The sequence below is a fragment of the Trichomycterus rosablanca genome, chromosome 4 (genome assembly GCF_030014385.1).
Source record: "Trichomycterus rosablanca isolate fTriRos1 chromosome 4, fTriRos1.hap1, whole genome shotgun sequence".
NCBI lineage: Eukaryota > Metazoa > Chordata > Actinopteri > Siluriformes > Trichomycteridae > Trichomycterus > Trichomycterus rosablanca.
In genome coordinates this window covers 20,099,615-20,121,981 of record NC_085991.1, presented here as the reverse complement: position 1 = coordinate 20,121,981, position 22,367 = coordinate 20,099,615, and the positions used below count along the sequence as shown (strand labels likewise).

Genomic DNA, 22,367 nt, shown 5'->3' with positions numbered 1-22,367 from the left:
TTTAGAACCTGAGACACAATTTGAGCATTTTTGAAGCGTTTACCTGCACTGCTTAAATGATGAGTCATTATGCAATGGTGGGTTCTGAGCCAGCCTGTCGATCAGCAAAGTTTATTTACTTTTGCTCCCAGTGAGTCACTCACAGAGTTTCAACATCACACTAGGACAGAGGGCATTTTCTTATCCACTTAGTTGGCTTTGTCCCATATCAAAAGTGTACTGTAGCTCTTTCTGGAGATCAGCTTTTTTTGTCTCTGTACCTCCTTGTTGTTGCTGGGTATCCCACAACTTTATCGTAACCTTAGCTAACTCAAGCTTTGCTCCCAGCCACTACTGTTGGGACTTGCTAACTCATTTTTGTTTCTCACCAGTTCCCTTTGTATATTGTCCTGAAGTCCTTGCAGCTGTTTCTTCTTAGTTCCAATTTGACCAAGAAGTTCAGTGGCGTTATTAACCTGCTTTTCTAGTTTTTTTTTTTATTTCTGGACCTAGATACTTCTAGCTCAAGACTGCATGTCAAGAGGGAATGTTCACACATGACTTTATCCACAGTTACAGTTAAATAGTGTGTATAAATACTAGTATTTTATAATACATAACAAGCTAACAAAAAACAGTTATTAAATAGTTAACTATATTATGAAACATGCAGCCATGGTGCACAAACTGGTTGAGGTTAAACATAACACTTCTCTGAGTCACGGTCTAAGGTTGTGGTTTGGCTCGACACACACTTAGAAACAGTATTGTTTGTTGGCAGCAATATATGTGCTTCAGGGGAAATGAAACTAACCAGTAGTTCGGTGCTGCCTATTTCTATTTTTTGGTCTGTTATGGAAGGTGATCCTTTTTGTTAATAAGCTTACACTTTGAATTATGTTTCCTTATCTCATTATTATGATTATTATTGTGATTATTATTATGATTATTATTATTATTATTATTGTTCTCACTGTCAGCTTTTGTCTGGGTGGTCTTGTCTTCCTTAGATGTAGAACACATACTTGGCAAGAGTATTAAATATGCACACCCTTCTTGAATGTTTCACAAAAAAATGTCAAAATGTTGTTCAGTCAGAACTGCAGAACTGTGCGTCAACTAAGGTATCCACCGGTCTTCACACCACCCTGCATTGTGTGCTTTTAGGTTCAGTACAATTTAACATGGTTTTCTTTTCTCCTTTTGCAAAATGGAACTATGTACACAATTCTGAAAACTTGAAGCTCATGTCTTAACAAAATGACTCCAAAGTGTGCTAAATAGTTAACTATACTCAGAAACATGCAGCCATGGTGCACAGACAGGTTGAGTTGTAAACACATAACACTTCTCTGAGTCACAGTCTATGGTTTTGGTTCAGCTCCACACCCACACTTAGAGACAGTTTTGTTTGTTGGCAGCAATATATGTGCTTCAGGGGAAACGAAACTACCAGTGTGATCTTAGTTCGGTGCTGCCTATTTCTATTTTTTGGTCTGTTATGGAAGAAGACACAGCAACGTCTGTAAAATTAAACTTTACTGCACCAGCAGATGTGGAGTGCAATGTGTGCATTGGAAGAAAGCGTAAAAAAGCCAAGCAGTCATGTTTGGAGTGTTGTGCATCGTTTTGTAAAACCCATATCGATCTCCATAACATTCTGCATGTGGGAAAAAGATGCAAGCTTGTGGCTACTGGAAGACTGCAGGAGACGCTCTGTCCTAACCATAACAAAGTGATAGAGGCTTTTTGCCAGACAGATCAGAAATGTATCTGTCGCCTGTGCATTATGGATGAACACAGGACTCATGACTTCATCTCTATTAATTATAAAGTGGCTGAGAAGAAAGTATGACTATTTTTTTTACTTAAAAGTATAAACATTGAATGAACAAAAAAGTACTTTATTTGGTGAGTGTGTGTGTATGTGTGTTTCAGATTAAACTTGTGAAAATGCAGAAAGAGACCACTGAGTTAATTCAGACCTGGGAAAAGGAGGAGCAAAATTTGAAACAAGCTATTGAGGCTTACAAGGTATATTTTATGTATACTTTATACATGCATAGTGATTAAGCAGTGGTATTTATTTTGTTTATACTTTGTTTTGTTTTAAAAGACATCTGCAAAAGAGGCAGTGGAGAGAAATTCAAGAGAGTTTACACAGCTGATTCAGTCAATGGAGAGGAGGCAAAGTGCAGTGAAAGAGCTGATTGTAGCTCAGGAGGAAGCCACTGTGAAACAGGTTAAAGAACGTTTAGAAAGACTAAAATGGGAGATTACTGATTTAAAGAAAAAAGATGCGGAACTACAACATCTAAAAAGGCTTTTTCAAGCAGACGATAATGTTCATTTTCTACAAGTAAGACAATGCACAACACATTGCTTCTATTTCTATAAAGCAAGTCAGCCTTAAAAATGCTATTAAATGCACCTTGTAATTTGTTAATTATTGAGTTCAGACACACCCATTTTTAAATGTTCCTGAATACATGTTCAAAAGTCATTCAGAAATTAATTAAAAATAAGAAAATGAAATTTCTGATTTACAAAAGTATTCAGTATTCAGACCTTTCAATGTACCGCACCAAAATGTGGTCAAAAGCATCATGCTTTTTTAGTTATCCTTGAGGTATGTCTAAACCTCAATTGGTGTCCAACTGATGCTATTTAAATTGAATGTACATAGTTTGGAAAGAGACACACCTGGTTCTGCAGGGATATAAAATCTTTAAGTGCTTTGACTGTTTTCAGGACCACAGTGGCCCAACAAAAAGTTGTGCAGGACAGACCTTACAAACCAACTGGTCTTTTTAAAAGTCATGTGCAGAGATTGAAGAACTTCTTTTACAGCTTCTAAGCTTCTACAACATATTGAACAAATGATTATTTTCAGAAAATTATTTGAAAAAAATGTTTTAATTATGGGTAATTCAGTTTACTGTAGATTGATTAAATTGTATCAATTATATTCATTCAATATAAAATTCACATCAAAATTAGGTGTGCAAAAAGTGTTTGAATACTTTCTGAATCTCTAAATACTCACAAAGGACTCACAAAGGACATTTAGTAAAAGGCAATAATTATAACAATGTGTGATTTCTTAATTCATTTGAACATTTATTTCACTGCCAAAAGAGCAAATAAAAATTTGTAATTGTAATTTAAAGATATCTGATTCTCCTGTTCATGGTGTGCCATATATTTTTTAAGAATCTGAACTACAGGCGGGCTATTCAAGCAAATGCACTCTGTGTCTACAAAACCACACTGGCTGTGCAGAATGAGGCCTAGCATTGTCTTGTTGAAATGACATTAACTTGATGGCAGCATATGTTTCTCTAAAATCCCAATATACACTTATAAGTCAATAGAACCCTTACACAATGCAAGTCATCCAAGCTGTGGGCACTCCAATACCATAACAGATGACTATTACTAATAACAACGGATGTTCCTTTTCGTCCTTTTTCTTAGAGATAGTGATGATTCTTTGTCTGTAAAACATGAATTAATCTGACCACAGCACGTTTTTATTTTTTGGTCATTTTTTTTTATTATTTTCTCAGCTTTATTTGAGGTCTGTGGTTTCAAGAATAAAATGTTAGTTTTACCTAAAACACATACCTATAATAGTAAAACCAAAGAAATTGATAATTTCACAGTGTTCTCTCATTTTTCTCTCTCATCTGTATGAGACTTTATTTGCACTATAAAGTCAAGTTTTTTGACACCTGACCATAAGTTTGTTGCACATCCCAAGCCCAATTCCCCTCACTTTTGTTCAACCCCAAATCAGAAAAAGTTGGAACAGTATGGAAAATGCAAATAAAATAAAAATGCAGTGTTCAGGCAATAGATGTGGCTAAAACACATTTCTCATGAAATTCACTTTTTGTTAGAAACTTAAGAACCAAGGCATTTGGCAAAGAATATTATGGCTAAACTAAGTTTTTTAGTAGGACTCATACTGAAGTGCCTCAGGTTGTTGTGTGTAGAATCTGAAAATAATAAATGAATCCATAATGAAATGCAATCAACTTCAGCACATCACTCCTTAGATTTTCTAGCATAGACAGCCTAAATCTGCTGTTTAAGTAAGATAATCAGACTGCTTTTAAAAAACATGTATTTTTCACCCAGTAAATGCTGTACCTCACTAAAATGTCTCTTTTCTTGTAGAATGTATCTTTGGTTTCTCACCTTACAAAGAGTATCCAGATCCCAGCTCTGTTGGTGCAACCACACTCTTTATTTCAGCTTGCCACTAAAGCTGTCTCAGACCTTATTAAACAACTAAACATAATCTGCCAGTGGCGGTTCATGACAATCTCACAAAGAGGTAAGCTGACATTATGTAGAAAACCATAAAGACTAAACATTGAGGAGATAGTATATAACAAAATATATTACAACTCTTTAAACCACTGTTTTGTTGTATATATACTGTACTGTTGTTTATATACTGTACTGTACTGTTTTGTTGTTTATATACTGTACTACCAGTGCACACATTCACCTCAAATGTATGCACACATTGTTATGATCCCAGTAACACCATGGCCACAGTGATTTATGAAGGTGGGAAAATCATGATATAAGACAGCTTCTCTTCAAATATTACTGTGGCTGTGATGTCTAAATCAAAAAATATAACTTACTAGAATACAAGAACCCTAAACATAAAGCTAAAATAATTCAAAACTAGTGGGACCTGGGAGGGCTTCAGTAAATTACACCAGCCCACTACCACCAGGATCCAGGGTTCGTATCCCCACCAGTGCTATTTACCAGCAGTGCACCTACATAGTCAACTTTATTTATATAGCGCTTTTTACAATAGGCATTGTCTCAAAGCAACATACAGACATGGTTGGCTGTGTCTTAGGGAAGAGGGATGGCTGAGGCCTGGGAATTGGTGTCCTGTCCCGGGTTGTGTTATTGCATTGTGCTCAGTGATTCCTGAAAAAAACTGACACATCATGACTTTGACCAGGATAAAGTGGTTGTGAAACATGACAATTAACTGAAAATGGAAATGATGACTAAATGTCTGCACCTCAGTCTAACCATTCCGGAAAATGGTGTTCCAAAATTTTTGTGGTTTGTTCAAATGCAATTTTGCAAACCTAAGTTTGCCTAAGTGCTGTGAAGGGGCATTCTCCTTGCAACATTTTTCAAAAACTATACTTAGTCTTTGTCTAATTATTATGAACATAAGCATTTAATGTGCTTTAAAGTCTTGGGTAATTTTGGCAGCTATCTTAAAGGCTCTCTACTTGTAAAAAAAAATCATTTTTACTTTAAAATAATGAATGTAAATTTCTAGGAGATGGTCTTAATTTTCCCAGAATGATAAACATCAACAAACCATGTCTTTATAGACCTTATTTTGTGCACAGTGGCACAAGCATAGTAAAACGTTAAAATCTGCAATATGTGTGATAATCATCTATCACTATGTATTGCACATGCTGATATTAACGTTTTAATATCTGAAAACTTTACATTTTAATTTAAATATGTATTTGGTGTATGCACAATTTGACACTGTGTTTTTCTGTAGTCAAAAGCACAGGTATTGTATCTTCATCTCAACCAAGGACACACCAGGAGCTCTTAAAATGTAAGTTGCATTTGAAGTTGAAGATGTTTTTTTTCTTCTTCAAGTTCTATTTTTATTTCTTAGTTAGTTTCTTGCCAATACAGCTATTTGCTGAAATTAAATAAAGGCAAACTCATTTAATAGATATAAAAATCAAACATTTCAGCAGTAACTGACTTGTTTTATATTTTTCTATTGTAGATGCATCCAAACTTACTCTGGATTTAAACACAGTGCACAAATATATCAGTCTGAGCAATAAGAACACAGTCCTGACTGCTGTTAACATGTCTGTTGACTATCCTAACCATCCAAACAGATTTGAGCGAAGGGTACAGGCATTGTGCAGTGAAGGTTTGCAGGGTGCTCCACAATACTGGGAGGTGGAATGTGGAGTAAATGGTTCATGGGTTTGTATTGCTGTTTCATACAAGGGGATATGCAGAAAAGGGAAAACAGCCCCTCTTTTCGGAAGATGCAAAAGCTCGTGGGCTCTGCGCAACTTTGGGGGTTTATATGAATACTGGCACGACAATAAAAGTAGATTGCTTCAAGAAAAATCCTCACTCGGATCTAGAATAGGAATATATCTTGATCATGGAGCAGGAATTTTGGCCTTTTACAATGTCGCAAGCAACATAAGCCTTATCATAAAGGTTCAAACTAAGTTTACCGAACCCGTATATGCCGGATTTGGACTGATAGGCACAGGCTCTCAAATTAAACTCTGTGATTTGAATGCTAAGAAGTAAAAAAGAAGAAAAAATGTTGCTAAACAAAGTAAGAAATACAATAAGCCATTGTCATATTTAGTATGTAATAATGTAATGTATAATTCCTAAGCATGCATGCATTTATCTTTAGTAACCACTTTATCCTAAACTGGGTTGAACACAAGGCAGGAATTTTGCACTGGACAGAGTGCCAATGCATCGCAGAACACTCACTTACCCATCCACCCATGTACTCACTACAAGGGGCAATCTAGTGCAGCAAATACATCTACTGGCATTTTTGGTTGCAGGAAACCTGAGCATCTGGAACCTATTATGACACTGGGAGAACATTCCAAATCTTCTTACAGACATTTCCTGTGCCATCATGCCACATGTTCCTTTTTGCAGTTTAGATTTAATTCTCATTTTGCGTGTTAACATGTTTATTGTTTGTCTGGTGTAAATATTTAATAAAAAAAGAAGAAAACAGGCACGTTTTTACTGGCATGTAATGCAAAATATATGGTGGTGGGGTGACCTGTATGTAAAATTAATATACCCTGTGTATACCCTGAATAAATGAGCTGTACTACATGAAACAATAAAGCCATTGAGATCTTTCTTTGTTTGATTGGTGTACAAACATATAAGCAGAACACTGTGAATTTAGACTTCACAGTGTGACTTCACTGACTTCACAATCTTTCCTCTTCAAAGATTGCAAGAGAAAAATTGCCTGGTATGAAATACAACAGGTAATCAGTAGTCTCTTCAAGGATTGCATTGCACCTATTCAGAGGGCACAAGGGGTCAATGGATGGTTTGATAATTATAAAAATAGATCTGCAGTCACCAGATCTTAACACCTAAAGAATATTTTACATGGACTGTGACGTGAACTGTCCAACATCATCAACACCAACTGAGGGGATATATTTTTGAGAATAAGTGTTCCATCTCCAGTTCTTAAATATGAAGCTGTTGTTTGGCAGTTTCTTTTGGACCAATGCAAATTAAAGACATTAATTTATTTAAACCATGGACAGAGCATCAATCTATAATAGGACTTTGACCTTTTTTTTGACCCCCTTCTTACTTAGACATAGTTAATCATGTGCAAGTGAATGTGCTAAAACTTCAAATCTTGTCATTTTGGAGATGTTTTAATTGGTTCTACCAGGCAGAAATTCTCACCATCACTATATTAAAGAAATGTGGTGAGTACAGGAGGTTTTTTAGACTTTTTACTTTTATAAAAAATAGTTTATTTTTGTCATTCTTGGACTTCTCAGTTTGTTGTAAAAATGTTTTATCAATTCCTATCAATTTCCATTTACAGCATTTATCAGACGTTTTCATCCAAAGTAAAATTTAGGGTATGGTAAAAACAAAAGCATGCTGTCAGATCTCATACAGTACAGTTATTTTAACATGTTCTGTATTTTACTTAATAACCAAACTCAACCAAACTGAATTGGCGGGACTCGCTGTTGTATTTAAGACACATTTGATGAACCTACTTTCATGTATTTGTTAATAGTAGTGCTTTGCTGAACAATCCCAAATCAGAAAAAGTTGGGACAGATTGGAAAATGCAAATAAAATAAAAATGCAGTCTTCCTTACATTTACTTTGACTTTTATTTGATTGCTGACAGTTTGAACCCAAGATATTTCATGTTTTGTCTGCTCAACTTCATTTCATTTGTTAATATACCTCAATTCCTGCATTTCAGGCCTGTAACACATTCCAAAAAAAGTTGGGACGGGGGCAATTTAGGGCTAGTAATGAGGTGAAAAAAAGTAAATAATGATGTGATTCCACATAGGTGATGTGAAGAGGTGATTGTAATCATGGTTTGATACAAAAGCAGCATCCAGGAAAGGCTGCGTATTTGAGGAGCAAAGATGACCAGAGGATCTGCAGTTTGTCAACAAATGCATGAGAAAATTATTGAAATGTTTAAAAATAATGAACCTCAAAGAAAGATGGGAAGGGATTTGCATATTTCTCCCTCTACAGTTCATAATATCATTAAAAGATTCAAGGAATCAGGAGGAATTTCAGTGCATAAAAGGCTAAGGGTGCAAGCTTAAGCTAAATGCCTGTGATCTTCGATCCCTCAGACGGCACTGCATCAAGAACCGCCACTCAACAATAGCGTATATAACCACATGGGCAAGAGATTACTTTGGCAAACCTTTGTCACGCACCACAATACGGAGTTACAAGCACAAATGCCACTTAAAACTTTACTGTGCAAAAAAGAATCCTTATGTTAACCATGTCCAGAAGTGGCGTCGACTTCTCTGGGCTCTGAGGCATCTAGGATGGACCATCACACAGTGGAAATGTGTATTGTGGTCAGATGAATCAGCATTCCAGGTTTTTTTTGAAAAATGGATGCTGTGTGCTCCGGACCATAGATGAAAAGGACCAGCCACACTGTTATCAGCAAGAAGTCCAAAAGCCAGGGTCTGTCATGGTATGGGGCTGTGTCAGTGCCCCTGGCAAAGGTAATTTACACTTTTGTAATGGCAGCATTAATGCAGAAAAGTAGCACACATTACAAAGACATGGCTGCAGAAAAGAAGAGGGTACAGGTACTGAACTGGCCTGCCTGCAGTCCTAACCTGTCCCCAATAGAGAATGTGTGGAGCAAAAAATGCAACAAGGACGACCCCGTACTGTTGCACATCTTAAGACGTGTTTGCAGGAAGAATGGGACAAAATAAAACCTGAAACACTAAATCGCTTGGTATCCTCGGTGCCAAAACGTCTTTTAAGTGTGGTAAAAAGGAATGGCAACATTACAAAGAGGTAAATGCTTTACTGTCCCAACTTTTTTTGGAATGTGTTGCAGGCCTGAAATGCAGGAATGAATGGTTATTAATAAATGAAATGAAGTTGAGCAAACAAAACTTGAAATATCTCAGGTTCATCCTGTCTGCAATGAAATAAAAGTCAAAGTAAATGTAAGTGTTTTTTTATTATTTGCATTTTCCATGCTGTTCCAACTTTTTCTGATTTGGGGTTGTAAATAGCACTTCTCTGAGTCAGAGCAGCACACCACTAAATGTAGCTCCACCTCTTTTCTAGACTTATGCTTCAGAAAAACGAAACTAACCAGTGCCAACCTAGTTGTGTTGCCACTAGAATTTCTTTCATCAAGCAGAATGAACGCAGAGACAATAACATCTTCAGATCTGAGCTTTAATTCACCCACAGATGCAGAGTGTGATGTGTGCACTGGAAGAAAGCGGAAAGCTGAGCAGTTCTGTTTGGAGTGTGGATCTTTATATTGTGAAAGCCATTTAGACATGCATAACATTGTACATGTAGGAAAGCGACACAAGCTGGTGGAGCCCACCAAAAGCTTGAATGAATGCATCTGCCCTAAGCATGACAAACTGATGGAAGTTTTCTGCCGCACAGATCAGCAATGTATTTGTCACCTGTGCATTTTAGATCAACACAAGGCTCATGACGTTGTTTCCGTTAGGCAAGAGGTAGCAGAAGTGCAGGTAGGAAATCATAATTAAATATTGTGTTGTGGTCACAGCTGTGCATATATGGGACTTAATTGAGTAACTGTTTTTTAGTTCAAGCATGGTGAAATACAGAGAGAGATTACTGACAAGATTCAGACCAAAGAGAAGGAAGTGCAAAAACTTGAGCTGGCAGTCAAGTCTTTTAAGGTAAGTTTATTACAGTGTCTATTTTTCTATGGAACAGTAGAGTTCTCATCTGATCCACCAGTGACTGTAAATCATATATTTGCTTTTTTGTATGGTGTACAAAAAGACATCTGCAAAAGAGGCAGTGGAGACGAATGCAAGAGTGTTTACAGACATGATTCACTTGATAGAAAAGAAGCGGGATATGGTGCAGGGGCTGATATTTGCTCAGGAGGAAACTGCTGAGAAAAAGGCTATGGCTTTTTTAGAGAGACTGAAAACGGAAATAACTGACCTAAAAAGGAGAGATGCTGAACTACAACGACTGGAAAAACTTTCTCAAATAAACATGGATGTAAATTTTCTACAGGTAAAATGACTAACTTTGCAAAAAGAGCAAAAAAGTAAGTGAAAGTGTAACAAAAGTCAGTAAATGATGTCTATTTACAACAAACTCATTTAGGTGTATTAATAGTGTTGTGGTAGCTTTACGTAGCTCTTAAAAATTAAAAACCAAACTACATTTCTTTGATTAGTTTTATTTCAGAAAATTTAATTTTAATTAATTTCTAACTGCTAATAGTTAATTTAAATCAATAGCAAATGTTTAGATATCACACAAACTTTAGCAGCATACAAAGTGATTTGTAACTTGCATGCCTTATATTTATTATGTTAACAGTGTGTTTGGCTGAAATATTTGTATTCAGGAATTACACACATACACCAAAATCCTTTGGATTCTTTAGATGTTGTTATCATGCTTCAGACATCTGTAGAATGGTACACCACTCCTGTGGCATCTAACTCTTAATGTAGGTCATTTGTTGTAATTTTGCTTTACTTATCTGGCCAACATTTAAACAATTTTAACTAATAGTAGATTCTTGGACTTTTAATTTTTGCTATGATGTCTACAGTTCCTTTTACCTAAAATTACATTGTTAGTTTTGTATAGCCCTTTTTTGGTTTGTAGACAGTTTTATTTTATGTCAGCTGCTTAGAAAACCATATAGTTGTTGAGTTCAAGTTTAAAAAGTAAAGGTTGAGTAGAAATTTTAAAAAAAATTATAACACTCTGAAATTAGTGTTGGATTGTCAGATGACCATCTCCAGTAAAGTCTTGACTGGCCTTTTAAGTCCTAATAAGTCAGTTAAGGTCTAACAATATTAATTTTCAAGTCTTTACAACTAAAAGAATGCCAAAGTTTTGCATGTGCCACAATTACACTTTTTATGTATAATTTTAGTTTTGTCAAATGTAAAATAATCTATAGAGTATGTCTGCAAGAAAACCTAAAACATAACCTTTGGAAGAATCTTTGAATTGCTTAATACTGTGCATAAACTATATGGGCACCCCTTTAATTGTTAAGTTCTCATGTTTTCACCCCTCCTAGTGCTAAAAAGTGTGTTTGATCAATGATTACTGATCATAAAATTATGATGCCGCTCAGGTGGCACAGCAGTAAAACAGGCGCGCTTTTAGGGCATTGACCAGACAGCAAAAAACTCAATCAACCCTTCCTCATTTAGACATGGCCAGTTGTGCCTGTTAGACACCTACAGACATGGCTGGATTACTGACCGGGCCAGTGGGGCCAGCGCCCAGGGGCCCTTGAGGTCAGGGGGCCCTGGCCCAAAACATTTTGCGATGCCTATCAACATTTATGATACAATATATTTTAATTTCCGAGGGCCCTCCATTTTAAGGATCCTCTGCCCAGGGGCCCAGACTATCCTTAATCCGTCCTTGCCTACAGACACTACTTATTTTTAATAGTTGGATGCCCAACCAGGTTGGTAGAACCACTGAGATTTGAGCTTGAGCTCTCTCTAGTGCTGTGCTTGTGTATTACACTACTGCTCCACTTGAGTGCTCTTATGTTCACATTATTTTGATGTTTTATTGTTTAGGTAAAGACCCAGACATAAGCTGCTTTTCTGTATTAATTTTGTTTCAATATGATGTTTTGTCCACAGGGGGTTTTATCCATACCCAGTCTTGCAGTGTCCTTGCCTTCCCCCACTGTGTACTTTGTTCATCCATACTGTTCATTTCAGTTTGCCACTGAAGCTGTGTCAGAGCTTATAAAACAGCTAGATGAAGCTTGTGGGCTGTGCCTTACCAAAATTACTCACAGAGGTTAGTATGAGGTTGTTAAAATGACCAAAAAATGCACATATTACATACTGTTTATAACAACATGATACTTATCATAATAAATGTATATTTGAACAGTTAAAGAAATTTTGGATTCAACTTTTCCCAAACTGCGTGAAGATCTTTTACAATGTACGTTTTCTACTTAAAATTTTTAACAATTTATACTTTATTTGATCTGATTTTCTTAATGTTTCATGGATGTTTTAATGTTATCTATAACTTCTTTCAATGCAGATGCATCCAAGCTCACACTGAACCTTAACACAGCCCATCCAACTCTCCGTCTTTCGGACAACAACAAGGAGGTGACTTCAGCACACTTTCAAGAGGATTATACTGACCACCCTGACAGATTTAATTTTAGAGCACAGATTCTTTGCAATGAGGGTTTTCATGATGGCTCGCACTACTGGGAGGTGGAGTATGGTGGGAGCTGCTGGGTCTGCATTGCTGTGTCTTACATCCGCATCCCCAGGAAAGGAAAGAGGGGCCCTCTTTTTGGCAAAAATAATTGCTCCTGGGGATTACGTTGCCAAGCTGGTTCATATGTTTTCTGGTATAATAACAGAAATATATCACTTAAATATGATCAACATTGCTCCAGAATAGGAGTGTACCTAGATTATGGTGCTGGTATTCTTGAGTTTTACAATGTCTTAGACAATATGAGCCTCATTCACAAGGTCCAAACTAATTTCAAAGAGCCAGTATATGCAGGGTTTGGGCTAGCTGGGAAAGGTACTTACATCAAGATCTGGGATTTAGATGTAAAGTAGATAACCATGAGTGGAAAATATATTTTTCATTGCTTGATGAAGGCTGACTTATGTTAAACAAAGACATTATACACTTATCAGTCACTTTATTAGCTACAGTGAACTGATGCATACATGAATTGATTATTGTATAACTTACACCTACCATACAGATGCACTTTGTGGGTATTAATTACTAGCAGTAACACATGTTTTTCCTGTACACTTTGTCACCTTCTGGTACCCCATTTATCAATCAAAAAGGGACTCCTATAACACCCCTAAATACCAGATTTTATTTGGGTTGGACCATTTTGAGCACTGCATTGATACTAAAGTGAAAATTACATAATTGTGTGTTGTACTGTTATGAGTGTATCATGTGCAGCATAACAGTGCGCCAACCAAAGATATAAAGCAAAAGGGTCCACTGATAAAAGACAGTAGTCTCACTGTACACCTACAAATAATGCTAAGAGGGTATGTGTACCTAAAAAGAGGCCTTCACACAGCTGCATCATAGAACAACATTGTCTATCAGCACTTTGGCTGAGGTTGTGTATAGACACACTTATTTTCCACTTTTTGGTTCACCATACCATTACTGGTTAAGATCCTTCTTTAAGAACAGTCTCAATTCTTTGTGGAATAAAATAATTGTGGAATAAGTATTCATTTGAGGTCAGCAACAATACTGTGACATTCAAACAATGCTCTGTTGGTATTAGGGAGCTTAAATTTTGCACAAAAAAAAAAAAAAAAATCCCACACCATTATACCAGCAGCCTCAGGCCAGGTTGGTGTGTTCTTTTGCTCCACGTGTTTGTGTGATTTAATGCTTTGCACTCCTACCATACTGAAACAACTGGAAAACTGAATAATGACAAAAATGTGTGCAAGTGTTTCTAATAAGTGACCTTCCTGACCGTAGGTAAGGTTTGCTGGGTCTGAATGCCTCAGTCTTTTACCTTCAAACCATCTTCGTCATTTTGGAAAATAACTTTTTATCTGACCACAAAAATCTCTTCCAAACAAGCTTTAAATAATGGTTAAAAAGCACTACCCAACTTTTTAAGATCCGCAGAATCAGTAAATTCTTTTTAAAAACAACTAAAGACTTATCTTTTTAATGTTGAATGTTTTTTATGTTTTCATTGTTGCGTGTTTTATTATATAGATGTGTGTGTATATTTTATGTCATGTAATGTTGAATGTTTTTAATGTTTTTGTAAAGCACTTTGTGATTCTTATCTGTGAAAAGTGCTATATAAATAAATTTTACTTACTTACTTACTTACTTCACTTACTTACTTACTGTAAGTAAGTGTACCAACATATCCCTGGGTTGCATTATTTTTACCTTTGTAAGTAAGTAAGTAAGTAAGTACTTACTTACTTACTTACAAAGGTAAAAATAATGCAACCCAGGAATATGTTGGTACAGGTCTAAAGCTTTCAAATATGATGTATTAAAAACGTAAAATACTGGGTTGTTATTGCAGGGTGTAGTTCTAACCTACAAACGGCAGAGGGCAGGATTGTTTTAGATAATTATTTTTGTTTGCTTGTACTCTGTCGTGCCAATTCAGAGATAATAAATAACCTCGACAAGCTTTCTTTCACAATTAGCAACAAATCACCTTCACTGATTGACTGTAGTCATAGCCTTAAAACTAGTTATCTTTAAAATAAAGCTCTTTCAAATAAACTTTAAGACTGCCTTGGTGCTGTCTTAGTACATTTACACTAACACATATCATCAAGGGATTAAACAGTACATGAATAAAAAAAATACATTCAGAAGTAAACATACAAAACTGCATGCTTTTAAAACTATACGGATATATTTACAATTTATCCTTTTAAAATTTGTTTTGTAAAAATAAAGACTGTAACATTATTAATTAATGAGCTGGTTTTATTTTACTTATATGAATAATTTAGTTTATTGGTGTAGTTGGAAATCACATTTTAAAACATGGGCATTAATATGGAGCTGTCCCAGGTGAGTCTAAAAGAATAACAATGTTTAAGGTGCTCAGTGGTACCAGGACAATACTAGCAGGTCTTTCAACTTCTGTGCATTGCAGGGTGAGGTGTCCTACAATGCATCCTGGTGGTATCTCTTCCTTAGATGAAGAATACACATGTGCTAAGCCAAGCACATTAATTTAACTAAAACAGTATTGGTTGGTGCTCTCAGCGGTGGAGAGGAGTTAGCATGGGCACTTTGGCTGACCTACAAGCACACAGCCCTGTACACACAACAGTTCAATGCACTGTGGGCTATGACATATTTATCTTATGAGCAGCGTTAAAATGAACTGCAATTTGAACGCCAGTACCAGATGCCAAAGCCTTCATGTCCTATGGCCAGTCTGTGGCTTGTTCCTCTTTAAACCACTGTCTGCAGGTGCTGTTTTGGGAATGCCAGTTGTCTGGCCATAATGATTTGGCCCTTATCGAAGTCACTCAGGTCTTTTCTTCTGTCACCTTTTCTTTTAACAAAATTATGTGTGTGTGTGTGTGTGTGTGTGTGTGTGTGTGTGTGTGTGTGTGTGTGTGTTAAACAGGCTTGGGATCCGCACTGATATATATGTCCCCTTAATGGATAAGTTCACATCATGCAGCCTGGGATTCTAATCCTTAGGACCCAGACACTGCTATTACCAGCATCGAGACTCCTACTATTACATCTCATTACAGCTCAGAACTGAAAAGACAAATTAGGTTTTTTCTTCACACAGCAGAAAATAAGCAGTGAAATCTAGTCACAACAAATTTTTGTTTAAAATAAAACAGATAATAAATATAAGATTAATATGAAATCAATATAGGCTATATAAAACAAACAAAACCCAGTTAGACAAAAATTAGGTTTGGTGACATTTTCATTTAGAGCCTAATATAGCACAAATGAATCAGCATTTGTTGTGTTTTAACATGGTAATGATGGATTATGCCAGTAGCTGACCGTTATAACAAAACTGTGCAAATTATTAAATATATACAGCCCAATCAGGTGCCAGATAAATTTTAACCATTCAAGAGCAGACTTTAGTTGTTAGCATTGGTTCTTCATGGATGATCGAGAACTCTTGTTAGATAATATAAAAATATCAAACATACAAATGCAATATTTTTCTCTACCTATAAGCTGTGTTGTGAAGTTTATTGATTTAAAGCCTGGTATAAACACTATAACCACACAGGACGAAAAAATCTAAATAAGCAAACACGAACGAGTCGAAGTATGAATCTATGAGTCTGTGTTTATTTTGATGTGCAATTTGTGCTGTATTTAAATGTTTTTTTTTTTTTTAGAGATTATCGCTTATTAAAGCGTAATGTTTGCAAATCAACCGAAATAATTTGATTCATGTGGGTCGACTCATTTAAGGAATAGTTTTAAAGAGTCGGTTCACTATAACGATTCGTAATGCTCTTTTCTGTTACTCTCTCTTCCTCTTCTGTTTTATATATGATATTGTATGTTCATACACAGAAGAATGAGAGTCGCTGAATGAGCTACTTGATAAGCTTCGTGAAGACGAAGGGCACGCATACACACGCAGGACCTCCTAAACTGCAAACGCGCATCATGGCTTCTAAAGACGACGTTCCTGCGGGCTTTGTGAGCGTGAGCTTGGAGATGACAGGTAAATGATTCAGCACATACACAGACCGGACGGCCTGAAACATTCGACACTTTTCTCCTTATTGACCCTGACATGCTTGTTGGTGCCAGATGGGCTGGTTTCAGTAATAAACATGCCAAATTGTACATTTTAAGACTATTCTACGACGGCGTATTAGGGCCACTAAAGAATTTTTTTTTTCTTTTTCTGAGATTAAAGTCGATATTATTCTGAGATTAAAGTCGATATTATTCTGAGATTAAAGTCGATATTATTCTGAGATTAAAGTCGACATTATTCTGAGATTAAAGTCGACATTATTCTGAGATTAAAGTCGACATTATTCTGAGATTAAAGTTGAAATATTATGGCCAGAGAGTGTGCAGCCGTCACAGGTTTGTCAGTTCAGAGAAACTCGGGTCTCAGTACCTGGATCGGCATGCATGCGCTGATGGCAGTTTATAATGAGTGTTACTGTGGTTATCCAATAACCCGCGATTATTTTTGGGTGGCTGTTTGTATTGTACACTTCCATCCACATGACATGACGACTATACATGTCACTGCAATCATTTATAGCGATGTCATACGGTTTTAGTTTATCGTACGAGTCCATAAGGCTCGGTTGAGGTACCGGCGACGACGCAGACACCGAGCGCACCGGTGCTGCACGTTCCTCTAAATAAACCCAGTTTATTACAAGGCCGTTTCATTGTCCTTATACTAATAACAAACTGGTGCTGATGTGCAGGAGAGTGATGATTTCTTTATTTGTGTAACTGATATGAAAGTATAACAAATCATGAACACCCCTTATTTCAACACAAGGAGGTTGCTATGGCTATAATATTTTGACTTTAATCTCGTAATTATTTTGACTTTAATCTCGTAATTATTTTGACTTTAATCTCGTTATTATTTCGACTTTAATCTCGTTATTATTTTGACTTTAATCTCGTAATTATTTTGACTTTAATCTCGTAATTATTTTGACTTTAATCTCGTTATTATTTTGACTTTAATCTCGAAATCGAAACTTATATGACTTTATTCTCAAAATCAAAACTAAAAAAAAAATTTCTTTAAAGTGGCCCTAATACGCTGTCGTAAAATAAATAGACAGACACTATATATGTGAAATTATTGCATTTTTATTTTGTCAGATGCATGCATATAAACACATTTATTTTAATATAACTACAGACACAATCTCTTAGAAAGTGACTTCAGTTCCGAGAACCCACTGGCTTGGCTCAGCTCATCAGTGGATCCCCATAGCTGGTGTTGAGAAGCTCAGTTCTAGATATTATCTAGTATTTGATTTCTTAAGAGAATGTACAGTTCAGCTGCATGGTATGCATCAACAGGAGCATCCCAGCCATTTTCATCAATAAGAAGAGCACAAAGCTCAAAGACTGTTTCATCACAGGGGAACTGGGATTTTGGGGTGCATTCCTCTTTGCAAACAGTGACCTCTTCTGGAAGCACATATTTGAGTTTGTCCTCCCCTGCACCATAAATCTGTGGCATGCAGTACATTAAAAATGGGCGTCTTCCTGGAATTCCTGGCCTTGACCTTATTTGATGGGAGTTCCATGTCCTCACAACTTCGTCTAGTTCCTCCTGCATGAACATAAATATGTAAAACTTAGTTCAACTACTGTCCCAACAAAAAATCTGCACAGAACATTTACCTGCATCAATATATGGGACACTTGTCATTCAAAAAGCCTGTGTTGAGTCATAAGTTTAGTTAAACATATACGTCATTAAAATGTTATCAAAACTTTATATTGTCAACATCTTATACCTGGCTTCAATGACCAGTTTACCAAGCACACCTACAATTAGTCACCGTGTCTCGTCTCTTGCTCCACAATTTATCAGCCAACCCCTAACTTGACCGTTAGTGGTAAAAGACTGCTGGTACGATGGGATCGCAGCTGATTTGTTGGTAAAGCTATTTTGGTGGTAGAATATTATCATCACAGCAGTGGCACTAACATAGTAGTGTGTTTTGCTGGTACAACTGAATGTGACAGCAATGTTGCTGGACTTTTTTGTAAGAGTGACTTGTGCCTGGAATTGTCTGCCAACAAAATAATACCTTTTGGTGGTGCTATTACATTAATAAATGGTTTAGATTAATAGACAGATTAATTACAGACTATAGCTGTTTCTGATCAAATGTAGTGAAGGTAGCTTAATAAAAACAATCTGGCAATACATAACTGATGAATATAAATACAGAAGGTGTAGCCTGTGGCTATAGAGCCTACCTGAATTAGGTTAAGGAAGCAGAACTGTATCAGATTTCTGTCCAAGAAGTCACCGGAAAAATGTCCATCATCTCTGAGCGTCTGGAAAATGTCCATCCAGAACTGTCCACTTTGTTTACGCAGAATGCCCCACCACGATTCTATGCGTTGGTTTGCCGTGCTGCATCCATAAATGAAACTTCTCTCTCCTGCGTAAGGGTCCGAGTGATTTCTGCGTAAAAACATCTGCATTTCCCTCACATGCCCATTCTCAGTACCTGGATCGGCACGCAGGCGCTGAGGGCAGCCTCCAATGCGCGTTACTGTGCTTATCCAATAACCCGCAATTACTTTTGGGTCGTTATTCGTGTTGTACGCCTCCATCCACATGACATGGCGACTAAATCCGTCAATGCAACCATTTATAGCAATGCCATAAGGCTTTAGTTTATCATACGAGTCCATATGCCATAAAGCGTTGGGGCCTCGGTTGCAGTACTGGCGACGGCGCAGACGCCGAGCGCGCCGGAGTTGCACTCCTTCGGGATCGATCATTTTGATGATCATTCTCATCGTCTTCTGTGAAACTACAAACCCTCTTCGAACAGCACGGAGATGTAACCACCGATAGCCTTGTAGCCTGCCACTACCCGCAAGTTCCGCTTCAACAAAAGAGAAGATTTCCTCTAAGTCCGTCTGGTTCTTTCTTCTAAATAAATGCAGTTTACTGCAAATCCGTTTCAGCGTCCTTATGCTAATAACAATCCGGTGCTGTTGTGCCAAGAGATTGAGGATTTCTTTATTCGTAAAACCGATGCGAAAGTATAACTTCACCAAATCATGAACATCACTCATTTTAACACGAGGCGGCTGCTATGGCCATATTACTTCGACTTTAATCTCAGAATAATATCGACTTTAATCTCAGAATGATATCGACTTTAATCTCAGAATAATATCGACTTTAATCTCAGAATAATGTCGACTTTAATCTCAGAATAATATCGACTTTAATCTCAGAACAAATAAAAAAAAACATTTCTTTAGTGGCCCTAATACGCCGTCGTACTATTCATCCATAATCACAGAAGAAATTTTTTTACGGTGAGAAAAAAGGGGCGGACAGTGTAAGACTGGATGAAGTCAGAAACAGCTGATATAGATACCTGTGCACAGTTTTTGCACTGGTTCAGGTTGACAGGAGGCAGCAGTAACCATTTTGCGCCTAGAAGTATTCCACAACACAATACGGAGAGCCTAGACATAGGTGGGCTACACAACAGCAGGAACACACTTTGGGATTTTAAGAGTTCAGTAGGAACAGGTTCATCAAAAGAGAACAGTTGGGAGAATACTGACGTGATGAATCTCAACTTGGTTTGTAATATGCACATATGCAGGTTTAGAACTCACTGTTAACAACATAAATCTGCCATTAATGTAATGCAATGGAGTAAGGAATGTTTTTTGTCAGACATTATTACTAACTGAGCATTGTTTTAATGCCAAATGATGTGTACCTAGAAGTGATGCCCATGTTCATTCTGTAATTTTCTCATTTAGGATGATACCAGGGTTTATTATACAAGACATATCAAACTGGCTTCATAAACATGATAGTTTAGTGTCTTGCAATGGCCTCCCCAATGACCAGATTTAAAATAAAATAAAAAAACACTTTTGGCATGTGATAAAAAGGAGAATCTGTAGAAATGAAATTATACAATTATGTTATAAATCAACATAACTGAGGCTGTTCTGGGATTCTGGCAGCAAGTGGGGGTTATTTCCCAGTATTAGTATGATGTACCTAATGAGTGCATACAGTGGGGCCAAAAAGTATTTAGTCAGCCACTGATTGTGCAAGTTCTCCTACTTAGAAAGATGAGAGAGGTCTGTAATTTTCATCATAGGTACACTTCAACTATGAGAGACAAAATGAGAAAAAAAAAATCCAGGAAATCACATTGTAGGATTTTTAAAGAATTTATTTGTAAATTATGGTGGAAAATAAGTATTTGGTCACCCACAAACAAGCAAGATTTCTGGCTCTCACAGACCTGTAACTTCTTCTTTAAGAAGCTCTTCTGTCCTCCACTCGTTACCTGTATTAATGGCACCTGTTTGACCTCGTTATCTGTATAAAAGACACCTGTCCACAGCCTCAAACAGTCAGACTCCAAACTCAACCATGGCCAAGACCAAAGAGCTGTCGAAGGACACCAGGAAGAAAATTGTAGACCTGCACCAGGCTGGGAAGAGTGAATCTACAATAGGCAAGCAGGTTGGTGTGAATAAATCAACTGTGGGAGCAATTGTAAGAAAATGGAAGACATACAAGACCATTGATAATCTCCCTCGATCTGGGGCCCCACGCAAGATCTCATCCCGTGGGGTCAAAATGATCATGAGAACGGTGAGCAAAAATCCCAGAACTACACGGAGGGACCTGATGAATGACCTGCAGAGAGCTGGGACCAAAGTAACAAAGGCTACCATCAGTAACACACTACGCCGAGAGGGACTCAAATCCTGCAGTGCCAGGCGTGTCCCCCTGCTTAAGCCAGTACATGTCCAGGCCCGTCTGAAGTTTGCCAGAGAGCATATGGATGATCCAGAAGAGGATTGGGAGAATATCATGTGGTCAGATGAAACCAAAATGGAACTTTTTGGTAAAAACTCAACTCGTCGTGTTTGGAGGAAGAAGAATGCTGAGTTGCATCCCAAGAACACCATACCTACTGTGAAGCATGGGGGTGGAAACATCATGCTTTGGGGCTGTTTTTCTGCAAAGGGGACAGGACGACTGATCCGTGTTAAGGGAAGAATGAACGGGACCATGTATCGTGAGATTTTAAGCCAAAACCTCCTTCCATCAGTGAGAGCATTGAAGATGGAACGTGGCTGGGTCTTCCAGCCTGACAATGATCCCAAACACACCGCTCGGGCAACGAAGGAGTGGCTCCGTAAAAAGCATTTCAAGGTCCTGGAGTGGCCTAACCAGTCTCCAGACCTCAACCCCATAGAAAATTTGTGGAGGGAGTTGAAAGTCCGTGTTGCCCAGCGACAGCCCCAAAACATCACTGCTCTAGAGGAGATCTGCATGGAGGAATGGGCCAAAATACCAGCTACATTGTGTGCAAACCTGGTGAAGACTTACAGGAAACGTTTGACCTCTGTCATTGCCAACAAAGGTTATGTTACAAAGTATTGAGTTGAACTTTTGTTATTGACCAAATACTTATTTTCCACCATAATTTACAAATAAATTCTTTAAAAATCCTACAATGTGATTTCCTGGATTTCTTTTTCTCATTTTGTCTCTCATAGTTGAAGTGTACCTATGATGAAAATTACAGACCTCTCTCATCTTTCTAAGTAGGAGAACTTGCACAATCAGTGGCTGACTAAATACTTTTTGGCCCCACTGTATGCTTGGGTACGTTTTCATCTGTCAGCAACTGTGTGTGTGTGTGGTGAAGAGTGAGATGGGTTAGCTGCTTTGAAGTATCTTTATGAGGGGAATCGGGTTAGCCACAAGCTGTTATCTTCTCTCATGCACACACACACAC

The 22,367-nt window shown here is 37.3% G+C and overlaps 3 protein-coding genes across 3 annotated transcripts in view; all 3 read left to right on the top strand.

Annotated features, from left to right (window-relative positions):
* Positions 1 to 1,205: 1,205 nt before the first annotated feature.
* Positions 1,206 to 6,921, top strand: LOC134311446 (tripartite motif-containing protein 16-like). Its single transcript, XM_062993076.1, has 6 exons — positions 1,206 to 1,828; positions 1,918 to 2,013; positions 2,096 to 2,338; positions 4,162 to 4,321; positions 5,546 to 5,605; positions 5,786 to 6,921. The coding sequence occupies exons 1-6, from the start codon at positions 1,481 to 1,483 to the stop codon at positions 6,334 to 6,336; spliced, it is 1,458 nt and encodes a 485-aa protein (XP_062849146.1). The 5' UTR covers positions 1,206 to 1,480; the 3' UTR covers positions 6,337 to 6,921.
* A 2,555-nt stretch (positions 6,922 to 9,476) lies between these two features.
* On the top strand, positions 9,477 to 12,920 carry LOC134311869 (tripartite motif-containing protein 16-like). Its single transcript, XM_062993515.1, has 6 exons — positions 9,477 to 9,824; positions 9,903 to 9,998; positions 10,105 to 10,347; positions 11,961 to 12,123; positions 12,220 to 12,273; positions 12,379 to 12,920. Exons 1-6 carry the CDS (start codon positions 9,477 to 9,479, stop codon positions 12,918 to 12,920), a joined length of 1,446 nt encoding a protein of 481 aa, XP_062849585.1.
* Positions 12,921 to 16,365: 3,445 nt separating this feature from the next.
* carmil3 (capping protein regulator and myosin 1 linker 3) overlaps positions 16,366 to 22,367 on the top strand; it is a 122,127-nt gene continuing 116,125 nt past the window's right edge. The window contains exon 1 of the mRNA XM_062993936.1: positions 16,366 to 16,558. Within this exon, the coding sequence (XP_062850006.1) occupies positions 16,423 to 16,558 (136 nt within the window). The 5' untranslated portion in view covers positions 16,366 to 16,422. The remainder of the gene's footprint in view (positions 16,559 to 22,367) is intronic.